Source organism: Symphalangus syndactylus, chromosome 24, assembly GCF_028878055.3.
Source record: "Symphalangus syndactylus isolate Jambi chromosome 24, NHGRI_mSymSyn1-v2.1_pri, whole genome shotgun sequence".
In the NCBI taxonomy this organism is placed as follows: domain Eukaryota; kingdom Metazoa; phylum Chordata; class Mammalia; order Primates; family Hylobatidae; genus Symphalangus; species Symphalangus syndactylus.
In genome coordinates this window covers 44,644,741-44,666,870 of record NC_072446.2, presented here as the reverse complement: position 1 = coordinate 44,666,870, position 22,130 = coordinate 44,644,741, and the positions used below count along the sequence as shown (strand labels likewise).

The 22,130-nt window shown below is 41.9% G+C and overlaps 1 protein-coding gene and 1 non-coding gene across 3 annotated transcripts in view; one reads left to right on the top strand and one right to left on the bottom strand.

Annotated features, from left to right (window-relative positions):
* DNAAF9 (dynein axonemal assembly factor 9) overlaps nucleotides 1–22,130 on the top strand; it is a 171,286-nt gene that overhangs the window by 25,771 nt on the left and 123,385 nt on the right. For both annotated transcript variants that reach the window (XM_055264885.2, XM_055264886.2), the window contains exons 2-6: nucleotides 3,457–3,536; nucleotides 4,466–4,585; nucleotides 9,699–9,823; nucleotides 10,880–10,976; nucleotides 12,165–12,271. In XM_055264885.2, the coding sequence (XP_055120860.1) occupies nucleotides 3,457–3,536; nucleotides 4,466–4,585; nucleotides 9,699–9,823; nucleotides 10,880–10,976; nucleotides 12,165–12,271 (529 nt within the window). The remainder of the gene's footprint in view (nucleotides 1–3,456; nucleotides 3,537–4,465; nucleotides 4,586–9,698; nucleotides 9,824–10,879; nucleotides 10,977–12,164; nucleotides 12,272–22,130) is intronic.
* Nucleotides 1,522–1,733, bottom strand: LOC129474969 (small nucleolar RNA U3). Its single transcript, XR_008654711.1, has one exon. It is a non-coding gene; the product is annotated as a small nucleolar RNA U3 (small nucleolar RNA).

Genomic DNA, 22,130 nt, shown 5'->3' with positions numbered 1-22,130 from the left:
TACATCTATAAAAAATATTGGATTTTCATAGGGATGTGTTAAACTTATCACATTGGGGAGAATTGATATCAGTACTATGTTGAGGTTCCTAATCCATGAACATAGTATGTCTTTTTATTTATTTAGATCTTCTTTAATTTCTTTAATCAGTGTTTTGTAGTTTTTAGCATGTAAGTGCTGTATATGTTTTATTAGGTTTATAACTAGGTATTTAATTTTTAAAAGATTATAAATGGTATTGTATTTTAAATTTTGGTTTCCTATAAAGTTACAATTGTCCCATCACTTTGGAAGGCCAAGGTGGGAGGATCACTTGAAGCTAGGAATTAAAGACCAGCCTAGGGAGGCAACAAAGTGAGATCCTGTCTCTCCAAAATTTTTTTTCAAAATTAGCTTGTGTGGTGGCATGTGTCTGTAGTTCCAGCTACTTGGGAGGCTGAGGTAGGAGGATCGATTGAGCCCATGAGTCCAGGAGTTAGAGACTGCAGTGAGCTATGATCACACCACTGCACTCCAACTGGACATCAGAGCAAGACCCCGTTTCTAAAAAAAAATTACAATTGATTTTTATATGTTGATCATGTATCTTGAAGCCTTGTTGAACTTACTTATTAGTTCTAGGAATTTTGGTAGAATCCTTAAGATTTCCTACAGAGACCATCATGTCATCTACAAATAGGACATATCTGCGAATAGGAACAGTTTTCTTTCTTTTCAACCTATGTGTCTTTTACTTCCTTTTATTGCCTTTCTGTTGGCTAGAACTTCCAGTATTATGTTAAATAGGAATAATGGGAGTAGACATGCTCATCTTCTTCCTTACCTTAGAGGAAAAACGTTCAGACTTTGACCATTATGTGTAATTACAAACTTCGCTTGGTGGGTTTTTTAAATGATCTTTATCAAGTTGAGGAAATTATTTCTAGTTATCTGAGTGGCTTTTTTTCTGTTTTTTTAATTGATGCATAATAGATAGGCGCATTTTCAGGGTACATTCATATAATTTATAAAGATCAAATTAGTGTAGTTGGGATATCCGTCAGTTCTGAGTGTTTTTATTATGAATGGGTGTTGACTTTTATTAAGCGATTTTTCTGCATCAGTTTCTTTAGCCTGTTAATATGAAGGATTACATTGATGGATTCATGAATAATGAACCAGCCTCGAGTATCCCTGTGATAAATTCCACTTGGTCCTAGTGTATAGTTGTTTTACATGTTGCTGAATTTTACTTACTATATTTTGTTAAGGGTGTTTACATTTAATTAAAAAAAAATTTGCCAGGTGTGGTAGTGCATGCCTGTAATCCCAGCTACTCAGGAGGGCTGAGGAGGGAGGATCACTTGAGCCCAGGAGTTCGAGTCTCGCCTAGGCAACATTAATGAGATCCCATCTCTTTTAAAAAAAAAAAAAAAAAAAAAAAAAAAAAGGATGTTTACATCTATATTCATAATGGATTTTGGTTTGTAGGTTTCTTTCTCTTTTTGATACTTTTTGTTTTTGACTGATGATTAAAGGGGAAACACTCAGACAGCGTCCTCTCCCTCTTACTCTCCCAGAGGAAGAAAACAGTCATCAATGACGAATGGCAGTTGCAGCAAAGCAACATCAAAAACCAGCTTTATGCTCAGGAGAGACCACTGTGCCTCCTTCTGTGGTTTCTAGTGCTCTACTCATTCAGAGAGACCTCTCTAATAATGAACTATAGAAATGATCCCTGAAAGTATAGTCTTTGGTACTATCTTTGTCTAATTTTGATATCACATGTAAGACTATGAAACTCTTCATGGAAGATAGTGATGAAGACCACCAAGTCATGGAGTGAATCAGTTGGGGCATAGGAACATCAAAAAGAATCCAGCAGGGCAGCCGGGTGTGGTGGTGCATGCCTGTAATCCCAGTACTTTGAGAGGCTGAGGCGAGTGGATCACTTGAGGTCGAGTTCAAGACCAGCCTGGCCAACATGGTGAAACCTTCTTACTAAAAAGTACAAAAATTCGCTAGGCATGGTGGTGTACATCTATAAGCCCAGCTACTTGGGAGGCTGAGGCATGAGAGTCGCTTGAACCCAGGAGGTGGAGGTTACAGTGAGCCAAGATTGTGCCACTGCACTCCAGCCTGGGCGAGAGAGTGAGAGTCCATTTCAAAGAAAAAAAAAAAAAGAATCCAGTGGGGCAAAAGAATTCAGGAATTAATGAAGAGAAATAGTGTAGTTTGGCTGTAAATACTGTTTTGGTTTTGAGGTGAGTGTAAGGCAGTGTACTGGAGCAGATTCAGTAAGGGATGGGGATGACACCTGGCTTCATAGGTGGAAGAATTAGTGTAGTTGGTTTGTAGAGGCTGTTAGTTAATAATGATGTAGTAGGACTGGGATTATATTGACTGTAGAGAAAGTATTAAATATAAGAGTGTTAGGAAGCTGGGCGTGGTGGCTCACACCTGTAAGGCATGAGGCGGGCGGATCACCTGAGGTCAGGAGTTCGAGACCAGCCTGGCCAACATGGCAAAACCCCATCTCTACTAAAATACAAAAATTAGCCAGGTGTGGTGGCACACTCCTGTAATCCCAGCTATTCAGGAGGCTGAGGCAGGAGAATCAACTTGAACCTGGGAGGCAGAGGTTGCAGTGAGCCAAGATCACTGCACTTCAGCCTGGGCCACAGAGCCAGACTCCATCTCAAAAAAAAAAAAAAGTGTTAGGGAATGAATAGTAGAGGCAGATCCTGGACCTGGAGATGATGATGAGACCAGGTGGAAGGATCAGTCTTGAGCAGGAAATCGGGCGCCTCTCTCTGGAGCTTCTGGGAAGGAGGGGATGGGTACGGAGAGAATGGGGTCCTTAGAAGAATGTGAATGTCTGAGAGTGCCTCACATTTTGCTTGAGCAAAGGGCTATCCCTAGGGCTGAAGGAATAATAGGTCTGCACAGAAATGGAAGCAAGTATTCTCTGCTGACACTCCCTATATGGATAGCTGTGAGGATGAATTAGAGCTTTGTTTAGGTTCTCAGGCCAGTTTGGGGGTTTAGTTTGCATTTGTTTTTGAGACAGACTGATGAGGACCACAAGTAGGGTGATCAGTGTGGAAACTCTTCTTTGAAAAATCTTCGAAAATGAAAAGTCATTGGAAGTTCTTGGAGTCAGCTGCTGAGTCTTAATCCTTTCCACCATTGACCATGAGAGAGGGACTTTGGCTTCATCCTCTATTGAGGAGTTTGTAATCAGCAGGTCAGACTTAGTCTTCAGACCAATTCTGCACAATCTCTTCCAGAAAATAAAAGAGAAAGGAACCTTCCCAATCCATTTTATGGTTCTGATACCAGAACCAGACAAGAATCAATTTCCATCCCTAGCAAAGTCATTCCTCTTCCTTATGCCTCCGTTGTGGGACACAGAATGCTGCTCTTCTCACAGGGCTGTCCTGGCACTCAGGGAACCATTTTCTGTTCTTGTTGCAGCTGCAGCCGACTTCGGCAGGTTCAGAGCATCCTCACCCAGAGCAGCAAGTCTCGGCCGGATGGGATCCTCTGCATCCTAGGTCAGTGCTTTTAACAAGGTTGGACTCAGGGCTTGGGCAACTTGGCTTTTTTTTGTTCACAGGAAGGTATTAGTAATAGTACCAATATGAAATAAGCGGTGAGTTGGTGTCCTCCTAGTTCTTGTTCCCCCGAAATTTGTTGCTGTTTTAATGAGGTTAGATGAGCTATCAGGGAGATAGGAAGCCCATTTTTGGAGCTACTTCTGCCTTAAGCCCTTCTTTTAGCCTCACATATATAGCTACCTCCTGCCATGACATGTCCCTCTTGCCCAGAGTCATACTCTGAGACTTCACAGACATCAGGAACTAGGTAATAAATATATACCTAAAGCATTGAGAGATGGTAGTGAAGACAGTATTGTTTAATTTCCTTTTTATTTGTCTCTAATTCAGCCCCTCTAGACTGTAAGCTTCATGAGGGTCATTTGCAGGCATGTTCACCACCATACCCCAGCATCTAGTACAGTGCCAGACCTTGAGCCTCATAATTGTAAAGTGATGGGTGTTTGTGGTTCCACTCACATGTCCTCTTCTTCACATTATTGGGTTCTTTTCAAGCCACCTTAATCTGCCTTTGTTTGATCCCAAGTGTTTTGGTAAAGATCTCTTTGAAAGGTGAAGATTTTTCTCACCCTTATTCTTAAGCTAACTGAAAGCATTCCAAGATGAATCCTTTTCAGAAATTAACAGGCTCCATAATCTGTGCTGTTTGATTATCTCAATTACAAGACTTTGGAATTCAGGTAAAGGTACTTGATGCTGAGACCTGTTTCTTTCACAGAATTGCTTAGCTTGGTTTCTGGCACAAAACCGGTCTGAACTGCATCCTTCAGCTTGATCATCAGGGTTTTGCTGAGCAGGGGCAAATTATTGGCTCATTTGCTCCCCATAGTACAGTACAGCTGATCAGAGCCTCCTTTGCCTTGCAGGAATCGATAGCAGGTACAATGAAGGCTGCAGAGAGCTGGCAAATTATCTTCTATTTGGTTTGTACAATCAGAATACCAGTGATTTTGAGAAAACGGGATTTTCTGAAGAAGTGCTAGATGGTAAGTATATATTGGTAAACTCTGTGTGATAAAAGAGTAAGAAGTTTATTTATTTGGATCCTTATTTTATGGTCTTCTTATGGAAAAAAATTTAAAATAGTCCAAAACCCCAGTAAATGTTTGCTTTTTAAAGAATGAAAAAACACGGCATTTTTTCTTTGCTGATATATTTAGTAGCAACAAGTAGTTTTCAGAATATATTTACTAATTCTGCTTTAGAGAAACAAGTAAACATCAGTGTTTGGCTTTATCTCTTTTTGGCAAAGTACTGGTTTTCCTTTTAATTGCCCATTGCCTCTACATGCTAACGGTTCAGATTATATGGTGTTGTCCTGTGAAAGCACCTTCAGTTGTGAGGTAAGGATGGGCCTGCAGGCAGCTCCTACAAGGAAGATTTCTTGTGGCTTATCAGCCGAGGAACAAAGGCTCCTTGTCCTGCTGTCTTTGGGAATTATTGTCTCTGTGACTTTAATTCATGAAGATGCCTGTGACTATAATGCTGGATTTCTGTTTGTGTTCCCCTTTCTGTAGCACTGAGACACTCTGCCTGTGTTGATGTTGCTGGGGGCTATTGCCCAGGAGCTATCTCTGATATCACATATTTAGAATCATGTCTTGTATGCCAGATAGGTCAGGAGACACTGGAATAGACAAAATAAAAGTGGACAAGAGACAGACAGCTCTTGTGAGGCAGCTGGGGGAGGCATGAAAACAAACATCTGATGTGAAATAATATTGCTATGTGTCTAGTGCAGTAGTTCCCAACTGGGGACAGTTTTGTCCTGCAGGGGACATTTGGCAGTGTCTGAAGACATTTTTGATTGTCAAAACTGGGTAGGGGATGCCACTGGCATCTAGTGGATAGAGGCCAGAGATGATGCTAAACATCTACAATGCACAGAACAGTCACCTAGAACAAGGAATTCGCTGATCTAAACTGTCAGTAGTGCCAAGGTTGAGAAATCCTGGTCTGGTATATATGAAAATTCTTCTCTGGTTAAGTCCTTAGTAGTATTTATTCTTATAGACTGATTAAAGCTTTCCTTTTTATTAGGAAGTGCAAAAAGAGTAGACTGAAATTACTCCTTCCATTAAATTTTTTTCCATTCAAATTTGGTTTCAGATTTTGATTACAAAATATTTTTTTCCTTACGTTATACAACATCTGCTGGTTTAGAAAAAAGTAATCTTGGCAGCTCGTACCAGCCACACATTTCACCGCAGCCGAGGTTGCTAAGGACATTACAGTACTGAAATTAAGGAAATAGTTTAAATTCTTAAAGGTGTGCTTTTTTGCTTATTTTTGTTTTTATCTTTTCTTTTTGAAACAGAGTCATGCTCTGTTGCCCAGGCTGGAGTGCAGTGGTGCAATCTTGGCGCACTGCAGCCTCCACCTCCTGGGTTCAAGAGATTCCTCTGCCTCAGCCTCCCGAGTAGCTGGGATTACAGGCATGCGCCACCACGCCCAGCTAGTTTTTGAATTTTTAGTAGAGACGGGGTTTCACCATGTTGGCCAGGCTGGTCTTGAACTTCTGACCTCAGGTGATCCCGCCTTGGCCTCCCAAAGTGCTGAGATTACAGCTGTGAGCCACGCCGCCTAGCCTGTTTTTATCTTTTTACCTGGCACAGTGGGTGCTTAGGAAATGAGCATTTTCCTATAAATTAATAAATTTGTTTATACAAGTAGTTGGGCAGCAGAGATCACCAGATTTCTACATTTCGATCTCATATGGGAGGGGGAAAGGCCAACATGAATTTATTTCTAAAAGCAACTTTTATTTATTTATGTATTTATTTATTTTGAGACAGAGTCTTGCTCTATCACCCCGGCTGGAGTGCAGTGGTGTGATCTTGGCTCACTGCAGCCTCCGTCTCCTGGTGGAGTCTCCTGCCTCAGCCTCCCGAGCAGCTGGGATTACAGGCACCCGCCACCATGCCTGGCTAATTTTTGTATTTTTAGTAGGAACGGGATTTCACCATGCTGGCCAGGCTGGTCTTGAACTCCTGACCTCAGGTGATCTGCTTGCCTCTGCCTCACAATGTTGGGATTATAGGCATGAGCCACCGCACCAGCCTAAAAGCAGCTTTTAAATAGTTTACCTATTCATCCCATTCTCATATGCCTTCCTCTTTTACCTGACTGTAAACTCTGTTAAACTTTGGTTCATAGTGATAACACCAGACTTCTAAGAGATTTGGGGAATGCTTACTTAGGTTTAGTAACTACTATGTTATGTCTCTTACTGGATCCTAATTCTTTGAGGCATGTTACATTTTACTGTAGAGTATAATACACACCAGAAGCCCTCAGTCTCCAGGTAATATCCAACTCTCATTCCTCTGCAGGTGGTCTACAAATGACTCAGGGAAGGGCTCTTGGAGGGAGTGTGTGAGAAAGACCAATATGCTGAGAGATGAGAGGGGCCTCCATCCCACCCTTTGCTACCCTTTGACTCTGGTGCTTACCTAAAGAGTCAACAGTGATGAGGCTGCTACATCCGGTGTTCCCTGGAACACCCTGGGCCTTACCGGGCGTGGGGCTTAGAGTGGCTTAAAAGGCCAGACCCATGGAGTTTTATTTCAGGAGGCCGCTCAGCTGTGTGGTCACATGTGGTCAGTATTTATTGGGCTTATAAGATGTTTTCGTCAGGTGTGGTCTGTCACACTATATTACCCTTTTGGCATTGTCCTACACCTGCTGCGTCAGGTGTTCTCCGCCCCTACTCGTGTGCCTTTCTCACCTCTGACAACATCTAGTTCCATCTTATTAAGAGGCCTGATGGCTGTTGTTTCTGAGGAGCCGTAGAATGGGGCCTCTCTGGTTTTCTTCTGGAAGTATGACTGCCTTTGTCCTCAGTTGTCAAACTGCTTTAATAGTCTACCCCATCCCATGGCTCTTCCGTTTACCTAGGTTTACTTGCATTCTTGGGATTGCTTTATTTACTTGACCCATGAGCATTGATGACTATTCCTTAAATCTGTAAGCTGCTGATCTGTTTATAGCAGCTCTTTCCACTGGCCTCTACTTCCTTCCTCCCAGTCTTTCCTGCGTACAAAGCTCACCACTGCACACAATAACTCTTCCTAAAGGGACAAGCAGTATCGTTGGGCCTCCAATTGCCTTAGAGCCAGATGAGCCAACAGCTGAGAGCTTTAGACACTGATGTCTGAGGGACAACTAGTCACTGGCCATATTTGGTGCTGTTTCCCTGCCTCAGTGGCCTTAGGCTGTGGGGTTTCCATATGGTATTGACCTCTGCAGTGAAGTACTCAGCCACGTCTGGTCCCATAGATGTGACTATGTAAACACTATGCCTCAGTAGATGGAGGCTGTTCTTTGACTCGTTCTGCAACTGCATTGCCAGACCCAGAGGGCCTTGGTGGTGGGAATATTGCTTGGGGACTAGGAAATTCTTGCTGTCAACATTTGAAAGTTCTAAAGTCACTTTGAAGCTGTAAACCAAAAATAAAATTCTAAGCCCTCCAACCAATTGAATGGACCCCCGTGTTGGCCAAGGGCATTCCAAAGTAAACCTGAAAAATGAGTTAAAGTCAGGATAGGAAGTGGAGGTTGGCAGTGCCTCATTATGTCCTCTTCCTTTTGGAATTCAGGCTTAACTGACCAACATTAACATGAAAACAGAGATCTTGGCCAGGTGCAGTGGCTCACACCTGTAATCCTAGCACTTCGAGGCCAAGGTGACTGGATCACTTGAGCTCAGGAGTTTGAGACCAGCCTGGGCAACATGGCAAAACCCTGTCTCTACAAAAAAAATATAAAAATTAGCCAGGCATGGTGGCACTCACCTGTAGCCCCAGCTTCTTGTGGGGCTGAGGCAGGAGGATCACTTGAGCCTGGGAGACAGAGGTTGTAGTGAACCTGTATCATGCCACTGCACTCCAGCCTGGGTGATGGAGTGAAACCCTGTCAAAAAAAAAAAAAAAAGAAAACAGATCTTAAGACCAACCAAATTGCTATTGTATAGCAGTAAGATACATCACATAACAGATAGTAGACCCTGAAAGAAATCTAAGTATTTTATCCCAAAATATATTCCTTTGACATATTTTTAAATGGCGCTGCAAAGCTGTCTCTTGTCGGAGAAATCTACATTCTGTAAAGAATCCCTTTCCCTTTCCAGGTCTTTTCCTGATCCAGGGGAGATCAACTAAGAATCTAGTACCTTTTTAAGTCTGATAAACATTTACCTTCTATTGTTTCTGAAGCCTGCTACCTGGAGGTTTCACCTGCATAATAAGAACCTTGGTCTCCACAACCCCTTTTCTTAGCCCAGACATTCTGTTGATTCCAGGTCTGTATTTATTTTTATTTTTATTTTTTGAGACAGTCTCACTCTGTCGCCCATTCTGGAGTGCAGTGGTGCAATCTCGGCTCACTGCAACCTCCACCTCCCAGATTCAAATGACTCTCCTGCCTCAGCCCCCTGAGTAGCTGGGATTACAGGTGTGTGCCACCATGCCCGGCTAATTTTTGTGTTTTTTTTTTTTTTTAGTAGAGACAGGGTTTCACCATGTTGGTCAGGCTGGTCTCAAACTCCTGACCTTGTGATCCACCTGCCTCAACCTCCCAAAGTGCTGGGATTACAGGCGTGAGCCACCGTGCCCAGCCCTGATTCCAGGTCTTTAGATAATAAAACTTAACTCTTTCTTTCAACCAATTGCCAAATCAGAAAATCTTTGAATCCACCTATGACGTGAAAGGACCCTTTCACTCCTGACCCCGACTTTCTGGACCAAACCAAATGTACACTTTACATGTGTTGGTTGATGTCTGCTGGTAACTTCTGGTTCCCTAAAAAGTCTAAAATCAAGCTGTTATCCAACCATTTTGGGTACATGCTCTCAGGACCTCCTGAGGGTATGTCACGGGCATGTCCTTAAACTTGGCAAAATAAACTTCAAAATTGATCAAGACTTGTCTCAGATACTTTTTGGTTTACAAGGCACAGTGCTTAATTAAATAATTTTCAGTTTAGAATTTTGTTACATTGTCTCTGAAGTAGTTTCAATGGTTTTACTAATTATGTGGGCAGAAAATATCTAAAGGAAATGTGTTTGACAATCTTGTGTTTTGATTTTGTTTTTCTTACAGATGTAATTATATTGATTAAATCAGATAGCATCCATCTGTACTGTAATCCTGTAAACTTTCGCTATCTCTTACCTTATGTGGCACATTGGAGAAATCTGCATTTCCATTGCATGACCGAAAATGAGGTAAGAAGAAAAGAGAAGACAGGCACCTAGAGACACTCTAAGAATACTCTTTAAGGAAATTGTTAATCTGAAATAGGATCAGCAATCAAATTGCAGAGTGTGATTATATAAAAAAGGTTATCTGAAGTGGTGAATTTCATATTTCCTTTTGAGGCTACCTCATAGATAAATTGTATGCCTGTGGAGACAAAAGGAGGCTATTCAGATTGGGACCTAGTGGTAAGTTTATGAACTTACTTCTTGCCTGCTTCTTCATCACCATTCTGAACCCCGTCTCTTAGGGGATTAGTGCCTAGGGACTGCCCTGGGATTTTTTTTTTTTTTTTTTTGGGGGGGAACAGAGTCTCACTCTGTCGCCCAGGGTGGAGTGCAGTGGCACAATCTCGGCTCACTGCAACCTCCACCTCCCAGGTTCAAGCAATTCTCCTGTCTCAGCCTCCCGAGTAGCTGGGACAACAGGCGCCCGGCTAATTTTTGTATTTTTAGTAGAGACGGGGCTTTGTTATAATTGGTCAGACTAGTCTCAAACTCCTGACCTCAGGTGTTCCACCCACCTCAGCCTCCCAAAGTTCTGGGATTACAGGCGTGAGCCACCATGCCTGGCTCCCTGGGAGAATTTTTTAAGCTTTCTGACATTCCTATGTTTGAATGTCTTGGTATCTGTTTTTCTTTCCCTTTGGGCCCTTTTCAAGGGTTTGACTGGAAATCAAGTTGGGATTTGAGATTTAGGATTTCATGAAAGTTATGACCTGATATTGGTCAAGAACACTTCCTCCCATATGAGTATTTGGAGGATTTTTTGGGGGAAAAGTGTTATCTCTTGCATTTAGGTTTCCTGATCCATTTTCAGTTGATTTTTGGGTATAATATGAAATAAGGGAATAACAAGTCTTTCTGACTAGCAAATGAAAAAGATTGGCTTTGGAAACACCTCCTTGGGTGCAGTCCTCTGTAAATGTCATTTGGGATAACTCTGATTGATAAAATGCAGAGAAAATACGGGAATTTGTGTGATATCTCATCAGAGCTTATTTTTCTTTTGATTTCTCTCTTTAGTATGAAGATGAGGAAGCTGCAGAAGAATTTAAAATTGCCAGCTTTGTGGACATGGTTCGAGACTGTAGTAGAATTGGCATTCCTTACAGCTCCCAAGGTGAGTATCTGACAGCAAGCCTTCTAGAACCTTACTTAGATGGTGTGTGAATAGAACGTCACTACTTTTCCTGTCATTGGGGGCATTCAGCTGAGAAACCCCTTCGTCTGTTTTTACCAAAGACATCAAGCAGAATTAAGTATGGGGACTTTTCTGTGCAAGCTTGTGTTAATTACTGTGGAGTTTCTGCAGCAACACAGCAGGCTGCCTAAAATCAGGTAGAAGAACTGATACAGAATTTAGCACAATTGACATGTCTGTATCACTTACTATACAAAGAGTATAGTATAGATGTGGGAGCATCTTGGTAATAAGAAAGAGAGATTTGGATAACTTCTAAAAAGATATGCTGACATGTTTTTAAATGATGTGTAAAATACAGGGAAAAACTATTAAGTTTAACAGCGCTTCTATTGCAACAACAACAAAAAGAAAAAACCTTGCACATTGAAGCTATTGTTACAAGAAAGGAACATTTTTGATTTAGTAGTTTTCCCTTGAGGAAGTTGATTGGCTATGTTTTTTTTTTTGGTTTTTTTTTTTTTTTTTGAGACGGAGTCTCACTCTATCGCCCAGGCTGGAGTGCAGTGGCGCAATCTCTGCTCACTGCAAGCTCTACCTTCCGGGTTCACGCCATTCTCCTGCCTCAGCCTCTCCGAGTAGCTGGGACTACAGGCGCCCGCCACCACGCCCGGCTAATTTTTTGTATTTTTAGTAGAGATGGGGTTTCACTATGGTCTCGATCTCCTGACCTCGTGATCCGCCCGCCTCGGCCTCCCAAAGTGCTGGGATTACAAGCGTGAGCCACTGCGCCCGGCCGATTGGCTATGTTTCTTAAGGGAAAGGAGCCAAGTTTGGGTCTGTTAATAATTATTCCCACTGAATGATGCAAGTCAGATATAATAGACTACTCTTATTTTTTACTTAATTTACTCAGGAAACTGGAATGTTACAATATACTGTAGAAAAATCTGAATGTAACTTGTTTATGGTTTGAATTTTCCTTGGCTTTCATTTTGTATTTCTAGTTTCAATATCTAACCATTTTATCTGTTTGAATTTTATTTTGCTAGGTGAGGCCCTGGTGACCACGTGAGAAACAATACCTGTCTAACCATGTTAGATCAGGTTTAGACTGTTATATTCAGGATGGTATCTGATATATGTTATTGTATTTGATTCTTATAGGACACTTGCAGATATTTGATATGTTTGTGGTGGAGAAATGGCCAATTGTACAGGCCTTTGCACTTGAGGGCATTGGAGGGGATGGATTTTTTACCATGAAATATGAGGTATGTATGAAAAGCAGTATGCCTAGTTTTCATCTGCCACTGGGCTGTTTTTATGAAGAACCCATGTGAGTGTGCATTATTATAACACCAAAAAGCTGGCAGTTACCTCCCAAGGGCATGGAGCAAGTTAGAAGACTTGAAGTGGAAAATAGTTACTGCTAAAGGCTAGTCCCAGACTGAGGTCCTGTGTCCTTTCTTCTTGGAGTTCTTCTCCGTCCTTCCTCTCCCTTACCCCATTCTCAGCTAACTCTTCTTCCTGTCTACTCCTGTAGCACCCTAGATTGACTTCTCCTACTGCTTTTATGATCCTGTTATTACATATTTGTCACACTCACCCACTTGCCTACCAACCCACCCACCCTGATCTTTGTACTGGAAGCTCCTTAAGTACAAAAACATAACTTTGTTGTTGTTTGTACCTCAGAAATGTATATAATTTGAGAACTATTCAAGAGCAATGAAAGGGACAGTGCAGAATTTGGATAAGTACAATGTACTGGAGGAATGGAAAGATTAGCTTTTTTGGTAAGAGCAGTGTCTTTTATTTCAGCATTCCTTGCATCTAGAAAATGACCAGTAAATATTTCTTAAGTGAGTCTGGGACAGGGGGTGGTCCAGAGTACAGATTAAGGAAAATGGCCTAATAGGTTAGCAGCATGACCATGAGTATCCATGTGCCTCCATGGGATACCCACTGAAATGACCTGCCCAGTACAGGAAACCAGGGACGGGGAACATTGTCATGCTAGAAATGGGGACATCCTGTTAGGGAGAGAGTAAGTGGGTCCCTTAGAAGCAAGGCACAGAGCTAATTTCTACCCCTCTGAGAAGTACTGGCATCCCTAGCAGATGACTGGAGGCTTGCCTGGGAGAACTATCACATCCTCTGAAATGGAGCAGCATGGGCTGTGGGGCTGAAGGGAAGCATAACACTTGGACTCCACTTTTCCTTTTCTAAAATCACAGTATTCTCACATTGACTACAAGTAGCAGAACATCCACAAAACTGTGGAAGCTTCCCCTACTGGGAATTAATGCTGTCTAACTTAGAAGAGTAGGGGCTTGAAGGGAGGCAGGCCATAGGGGTTAGAGAAGAAACTTAACATTTTTATAATATTAAAAATGGTAATATTTATTTTTAATTAATTGTATGAACTAGGTCTGAGTGCCTACTATATGCTGGGTACTTTTCTAAGCACTTTATGTGAATTGACTGATTTCATTCTTACATCAACCCTCTGAGGTAGGTATAGTAACCCTCTGAGGTACATCCCCATTTAAGAGCAATTAAATGAGTTTCCCAATTTCACAGAGCTAGTGAGAGGCAGAGCTGGGGCCAGGTCCAAATGGTCTGGTTTCAGAGTCTGTGCTCCTAACCACTGGGCTGCAGCTAGAATCACATTGGAAGAAGTGCACTGGGAGGCCACATAGTTGACATAACCCAAATGAGAGAGGTTTTCTGACCTTAAGGTGCATCACACTGTGAAGTCACATTCAAAAAGAACATTATCTCCTTCCAAAAAACACCTTTGAAAAGTAATGTAGATCTTTACATTAGGATGGTGTTTTTAGGAAATGGGATGGGCCATGAAGAGGAAATGGTACACATCATAAAAGAAGAGTTACTATAGGTCTTCTCTAGGTCCCTCTCTCCGCATCCTGCCCTTTTCTGTAGCTGCTCATTTTTATTTTCAGATACTTTCCTTTTGTTTCCATCTCATTCTACCCCACCTCAGTCTTCTTTCCCCTGCCCTTCCCAGTGCTTTGAGGTGTGGAGCAGTTTGGCCTACAGACGGGCTCTGCCAGTACCTTCTCTACTCCACTCTGATGGCCTGATGACTGCCTGAGCCAGAAAGGCTCTTGCCTCCTTTGCAGGCTAAGAGAAGGAGAGCTATACTTAATAACTTAATTTTAAAAACTTGTGTTGTATTATATGGCCATACCCAGAAGAAAGTCATTAGCCCAGATATGTTTTGTTCCTCATGTGGTAGGTGCCAGCATGAGAAAGAAAGCCAGGCCCAGCCACAGCTTTTACTTGGCATTTGTGCTGGGCCAAACTGAGTCATCCATATAGATGACTTTTTCTTCCTGGGAAGCAGTACAGGGAAGTTCCTCTGCTAGGACGTTTTCTGCCTCTAACTTCCTCATTCTTACTCTCCCACTGCTGGAACTATGATCTGGTAATGTAAATTTACATCAATGAGCTCCACAAGGGGAGGATCCTAATAGCAAACTTCTAAATAATGAGTAACCAGTGAGCATTCATTCATCTGTTTATGGACAAATAGATCTTCATATTGAAAGATAGAATAAGAATTAGGAAAAGGGTCAACAAAATGTAAGAAAGAGACCACAGCATATTAGATGCAGGGATAGATCAGCATGCTTTAAAAAAAGATTTTCTTCAAGGAACAAAAATAATTGAGAAAATGTCTCTTTTTGGTACTTTTTAGGAACAGAATTTATAAAAAGAAATGAGATCTAGCAATGAGGTGAGCAATCAGAATTAAAAAGGGAGATGGAAGACATATAAGAAAAGATTGTGGGAAGTCTCAAAATTTATTAGTAGAATGAAAACTTAACATTAAAAAAAGATATAAAAAATCTAATCAGTTGACACACTTGAAAAGCTTTTCCAGAATACAGAGGAAGGGGCCAAGTAGATTAAATCAATGGGGAAGAAGATGATGAAGTGGAGAATAGAGAATGGAAATTGGTGATATTGAAAGGAAAGAATTAAATTGAAGGTTGTTATGTAATAGTCTGTACCTCCCTCTACCACTCTCCTCTCCCCTCAAGTGACAGGCAACCAGGCATTTGCAGATGCCACCTCTACCCTAGGAAAAACAAAGAACAGATTTGGGTGGAGGTTCTGTAAAAAAACTGAAAAGGGCCTGGTGAGGGGCTCACACTTGTAATCAAGCCTAGCACTTGATAGGCGGGAGGATCGCGTGAAGCCAGGAGTTCAAGACCAGCCTGGCAACAAAAAATTTTAAAAAATTAGTCGGGCATGGCTGGGCGTGGTGGCTCATGCCTGTAATCCAAGCACTTTAGGAGGCTGAGGCGGGTGGATCATGAGGTCAAGAGATCGGGACCATTCTGACCAACATGGTGAAACCCCGTCTCTACTAAAAATACAAAAATTAGCTGGGTGTGGTGGCAGGCGCCTGTTATCCCAGCTACTCAGGAGGCTCTGGCAGGGGAATCACTTGAACCCGGGAGGCGGAGGTTGCAGTGAGCCAAGATCGTGCCACTGCACTCCAGCCTGGCGACAGAGGGAGACTCCACCTCAAAAAAAAAAAAAAAAAAAATTAGTGGGGCACAGTAGCATGTACCTACAGTCCCATCTACTTTGGAGGCTGAGGCCGGAGGATAGCTTGAGCCCTGGAGCTCCAGGCTGCAGTGGGCTGATTGAACCACTGCACTGCGGCCTGAGCAACAGAGTGAGACCCTGTCTCAAAATAAATAAATAAAAATTAAATAAATAAATCTGAAAAGCAAGACAAAACAAAGAAATTTCATTGGCTAATGTAGTTTTTGCTTGCTGAGAGTAAAGCTGTTCACATTTTGGCATGTAGAATATAAGGGGATGGAGACCCAGTAATAGAAGCTCTGCTTATCAGTTATCAAGAACATAGAGCTTCCAGTTAGCCTTTTCATTGCCTCATTTCAAAGTATGAAAAGGAAGCCAAAGATCACCAGACATTTGTTTAAACAGCAGTAACTCAAAAGAAAAAGCTCAAGTTTTTTTTTTTTTTTAAAGACCAGTTCATTAAGACCCAAAGATAATTTAAGGTATAGAAGAAAACTTAAGACATAAAACTCTTTTTGAATGCCCAGAAAAATGTAAGATTTGGCAACCATAGGACAAGTGAATGTTGTAATAACTGAATGTATGGAAAATACGAGCTCTAGGAAATCATAATTGATAAAATCAATAGAGGGGTGGAAGGTACAGTTAGGAAACTCTTTAGAAAGGTAGAATAAAAACATCCCGGAGATAGAAAATATGATAAAAAAGTTAAAAGACTTTAGCCTTAAAAGTTAACTTTAGGCCGGGCTTGGTGGTTCACACCTGTAATCCCAGCACTTTGGGAGGCCGAGGCAAGTGGATCACCTGAGGTCAGGAGTTTAAGACCAGCCTGGTCAACACAGCGAGACCCCATCTCTACTAAAAATAGAAAAATAGCCGGGTGTGGTGGCACACGCCTGTAGTCCCAGCTACCCGGGAGGCTGAGGCAGGAGAATTGCTTAAACCCAGGAAGCGGGGGTTGCAGTGAGCTGAGATCACACCACTACACTTCAGCCTGGGCAACAGAGCAAGACTCCATCTCAAAAACAAAAAAAAAAAAAGTTAACTTTAAATGTTAAAAGACTGATCTAAGAAGTCTAATATCCAATAAGTAGAATTTCTAGAAAGAGGAGGCCAGGATACCATAAGGGAAGAAATCTTTTTAAAACATAAACATTTCCAATCATAAAGAGAAATAAAAGATTTTAAATTAAATCACTGGGTGGAGCCAAGATGGCCGAATAGGAACAGCTCCGGTCTCCAGCTCCCAGCCCCAGCGACACAGAAGACGGGTGATTTCTGCATTTCTGCTTGAGGTACCGGTTTCATCTCACTAGGGAGTGCCTAACAGTGGGTTCAGGACAGTCGGTGAAGCGCACTGTGCGCGAGCCGAAGCAGGGCGAGGCATTGCCTCACTCGGGAAGCGCAAGGGGTCAGGGAGTTCCCTTTCCTAGTCAAAGAAAGGGGAAACAGACGGCACCTGGAATATCGGGTCAGTCCCGTCCTAATACTGCGCTTTTCCAACGGGCCTGGAAAACGGCACACTAGGAGATTGTGTCCCGCACCTGGCTCGGAGGGTCCTATGCCCACAGAGTCTTGCTGATTGCTAGCACAGCAGTCTGAGATCACGCTGCAAGGCGGCAACGAGGCTGGGGGAGGGGCGCCCGCCATTGCCCAGGCTTGCTTAGGTAAACAAAGCAGCCAGGAAGCTCGAACTGGGTGGAGCCCACCACAGCTCAAGGAGGCCTGCCTGCCTCTGTAGGCTCCACCTCTGGGGGCAGGGCACAGACAACCAAAAACTCAGCGAGAACCTCCACAGCCTTAAATGTCCCTGTCTGACTGACAGCTTTGAAGAGAGTAGTGGTTCTCCCAGCACGCAGCTGGAGATCTGAGAACGGAAAGACTGCCTCCTAAAGTGGGTCCCTCACCCCTGAGCAGCCTAACTGGGAGGCACCCCCCCAGTAGGGACAGACTGACACCTCATTCAACCGGGTACTCCTCTGAGACAAAACTTTCAGAGGAACTATCAGACAGCTGAATTTGTGGTCTCACGAAAATCCGCTGTTCTGCAGCCACCGGTGCTGACACCCAGCCAAACAGGGTCTGGAGTGGACCTCTAGTAAACTCCAACAGTCCTGCAGCTGAGGGTCTTGTCTGGTAGAAGGAAAATTAACAAACAGAAAGGACATCCACACCAAAAACCCATCTGTACATCACCATCATTGAAGACAAAAAGTAGACAAAACCACAAAGATGGGGAAAAAACAGACCAAAAAAACTGGAAACTCTAAAAAACAGAGCACCTCTCCTCCTCCAAAGGAACGCAGTTCCTCACCAGCAACGGAACAAAGCTGGATGGAGGATGACTTTGATGAGTTGAGAGAAGAAGGCTTCAGACGATCAAACTACTCTGAGCTACGAGAGGAAATTCAAAACAATAGCAAAGAAGTTAAAAACTTTGAAAAAAAAATTAGAAGAATGGATAACTAGAATAACCAATGGAGAGAAGGGCTTAAAGGAGATGATGGAGCTGAAAGCCAAGTTTCAAGAACTACGCGAAGAATGCAGAAGCCTCAGTAGCAGATGCGATCAACTGGAAGAAAGGGTATCGCTGATAGAAGATGAAATGAATGAAATGAAGAGAGAAGGGAAGTTTAGAGAAAAAAGAATAAAAAGGAATGAACAAAGCCTCCAAGAAATTTGGGACTATGTGAAAAGACCAAACCTACGTCTGATTGGTGTACCTGAAAATGATGGGGAGAATGGAACCAAGCTGGAAAACACTGCAAGATATTATCCAGGAGAACTTCCCCAATCTAGCAAGGCAGGCCAGCATTCAGATTCAGGAAATACAGAGAACGCCACAAAGATACTCCTCGAGAAGGGCAACCCCAAGACACATAATTGTCAGATTCACCAAAGTTGAAATGAAGGAAAAAATGTTAAGGGCAGCTAGAGAGAAAGGTCGGGTTACCCACAAAGGGAAGCCCATCAGACTAACAGCTGATCTCTCAGCAGAAACTCTACAAGCCAGAAGAGAGTGGGGGCCGATATTCAACATTCTTAAAGAAAAGAATTTTCAACCCAGAATTTCCTATCCCGCCAAACTAAGCTTCATAAGTGAAGGAGAAATAAAATACTTTACAGACAAGCAAACGCTGAGTGATTTTGTCACCACCAGGCCTGCCCTAAAAGAGCTCCTGAAGGAAGCACTAAACATGGAAAGGAACAACCAGTACCAGCCCCTGCAAAAACATGCCAAATTGTAAAGACCATCGAGGCTAGGAAGAAACTATAGCAACTAACGAGCAAAATAACCAACTAACATCATAATGACAGGATCAGATTCACACATAACAATATTCACGTTAAATGTAAATGGGCTAAATGCTCCAATCAAAAGACACAGACTGGCAAACTGGATAAGGAGTCAGGACCCATCAGTGTGCTGTATTCAGGAAACCCATCTCACGTGCAGAGACACACATAGACTCAAAATAAAGGGATGGAGGAAGATCTATCAAGCAACTGGAAAACAAAAAAAGGCAGGGGTTGCAATCCTAGTCTCTGATAAAATAGACTTTAAACCAACAAAGATCAAAAGAGACAAAGAAGGCCATTACATAATGGTAAAGGGATCAATTCAACAAGAAGAGCTAACTATCCTAAATATATATGCACCCAACACAGGAGCACCCAGATTCATAAAGCAAGTCCTCAGTGACCTACAAAGGGACTTAAACTCCCACACAATAATAATGGGAGATTTTAACACCCCACTGTCAGCATTAGATCAACGAGACAGAAAGTTAACAAGGATATCCAGGAATTGAACTCAGCTCTACATAAAGTGGACCTAATAGACATCTACAGAACTCTCCACCCCAAATCAACAGAATATACATTTTTTTCAGCACCACACCACACCTATTCCAAAATTGACCACATAGTTGGAAGTAAAGCTCTTCTCAGCAAATGTAAAAGAACAGAGATTATAACAAACTGTCTCTCAGACCACAGTGCAATCAAACTAGAACTCAGGATTAAGAAACTCACTCAAAACCGCTCAACTACATGGAAACTGAACAACCTGCTCCTGAATGACTATTGGGTACATAATGAAATGAAGGCAGAAATAAAGATGTTCTTTGAAACCAACGAGAACAAAGACACAACATACCAGAATCTCTGGGACACGTTCAAAGCAGTGTGTAGAGGGAAATTTATAGCACTAAATGCCCACAAGAGAAAGCAGGAAAGATCCAAAACTGACACCCTAACATCACAATTAAAAGAACTAGAAAAGCAAGAGCAAACACATTCAAAAGCTAGCAGAAGGCTAGAAATAACTAAAATCAGAGCAGAACTGAAGGAAATAGAGACACAAAAAACCCTTCAAAAAATTAATGAATCCAGGAGCTGGTTTTTTGAAAAGATCAACAAAATTGATGGACCGCTAGCAAGACTAATAAGAAAAGAGAGAAGAATCAAATAGATGCAATAAAAAACGAAAAGGGATATCACCACCGATCCCACAGAAATACAATCTACCATCAGAGAATACTACAAACACCTCTATGCAAATAAACTAGAAAATCTAGAAGAAATGGATAAATTCCTCGACAAATACACCCTCCCAAGACTAAACCAGGAAGAAGTTGAATCTCTGAATAGACCAATAACAGGTTCTGAAATTGTGGCAATAATCAATAGCTTACCAACAAAAAAGAGTCCAGGACCTGATGGATTCACAGCTGAATTCTACCAGAGGTACAAGGAGGAACTGGTACCATTCCTTCTGAAACTATTCCAATCGATAGAAAAAGAGGGAATCCTCCCTAACACATTTTACGAAGCCAGCATCGTCCTGATACCAAAACCTGGCAGAGACATAACCAAAAAAGAGAATTTCAGACCAATATCCTTGACGAACATTGATGCAAAAATCCTCAATAAAATACTGGCAAACCGAATCCAGCAGCACATCAAAAAGCTTATCCACCATGATCAAGTGGGCTTCATCCCTGGGATGCAAGGCTGGTTCAACATACGCAAATCAATAAATGTAATCCAGCATATACACAGAACCAAAGACAAAAACCACATGATTATCTCAATAGATGCAGAAAAGGCCTTTGACAAAATTCAACAACCGTTCATGCTAAAAACTCTCAATAAATTAGGTATTGATGGGACGTATCTCAAAATAATAAGAGCTATCTACAACAAACCCACAGCCAATATCATACTGAATGGGCAAAAACTGGAAGCATTCCTTCTGAAAACTGGCACAAGACAGGGATGCCCTCTCTCACCGCTCCTATTCAACATATTGCTGGAAGTTCTGGCCAGAGCAATCAGGCAGGAGAAGGAAATAAAGGGTATTCAATTAGGAAAAGAGGAAGTCAAATTGTCCCTGTTTGCAGATGACATGATTGTATATCTAGAAAACCCCATTGTCTCAGCCCAAAATCTCCTTAAGCTGATTAGCAACTTCAGCAAAGTCTCAGGATACAAAATTAATGTACAAAAATCACAAGCATTCTTGTACACCAATAACAGACAAACAGAGAGCCAAATCATGAATGAACTCCCATTCACAATTGCTTCAAAGAGAATAAAATACCTAGGAATCCAACTTACAAGGGATGTGAAGGACCTCTTCAAGGAGAACTACAAACCACTGCTCAATGAAATAAAAGAGGATACAAACAAATGGAAGAACATTCCATGCTCATGGGTTGGAAGAATCAATATCGTGAAAATGGCCATACTGCCCAAGGTAATTTATAGATTCAATGCCATCCCCATCAAGCTACCAATGACTTTCTTCACAGAATTGGAAAAAACTACTTTAAAGTTCATATGGAACCAAAAAAGAGCCCGCATCGCCAAGTCAATCCTAAGCCAAAAGAACAAAGCTGGAGGCATCACGCTACCTGACTTTAAACTATACTACAAGGCTACAGTAACCAAAACAGCATGGTACTGGTACCACAACAGAGACATAGATCAATGGAACAGAACAGAGCCCTCAGAAATGATGCCGCATAGCTACAACTATCTGATCTTTGACAAACCTGACAAAAACAAGAAATGGGGAAAGGATTCCCTATTTAATAAATGGTGCTGGGAAAACTGGCTAGCCATATGTAGAAAGCTGAAACTGGATCCCTTCCTTACACCTTATACAAAAATTAATTCAAGATGGATTAAAGACATATGTTAGACCTAAAACCATTAAAATCCTACAAGAAAACCTAGGCAATACCATTCAGGACATAGGCGTGGGCAAGGACTTCATGTCTAAAACACCAAAAGCAATGGCAACAAAAGCCAAAATCGACAAATGGGATCTCATTAAACTAAAGAGCTTCTGCACAGCAAAAGAAACTATCATCAGAGTGAACAGGCAACCTACACAATGGGAGAAAATTTTTGCAACCTACTCATCTGACAAAGGGCTAATATCCAGAATCTACAATGAACTCAAACAAATTTACAAGAAAAAAACAAACAACCCCATCAAAAAGTGGGCAGAGGACATGAACAGACACTTCTCAAAAG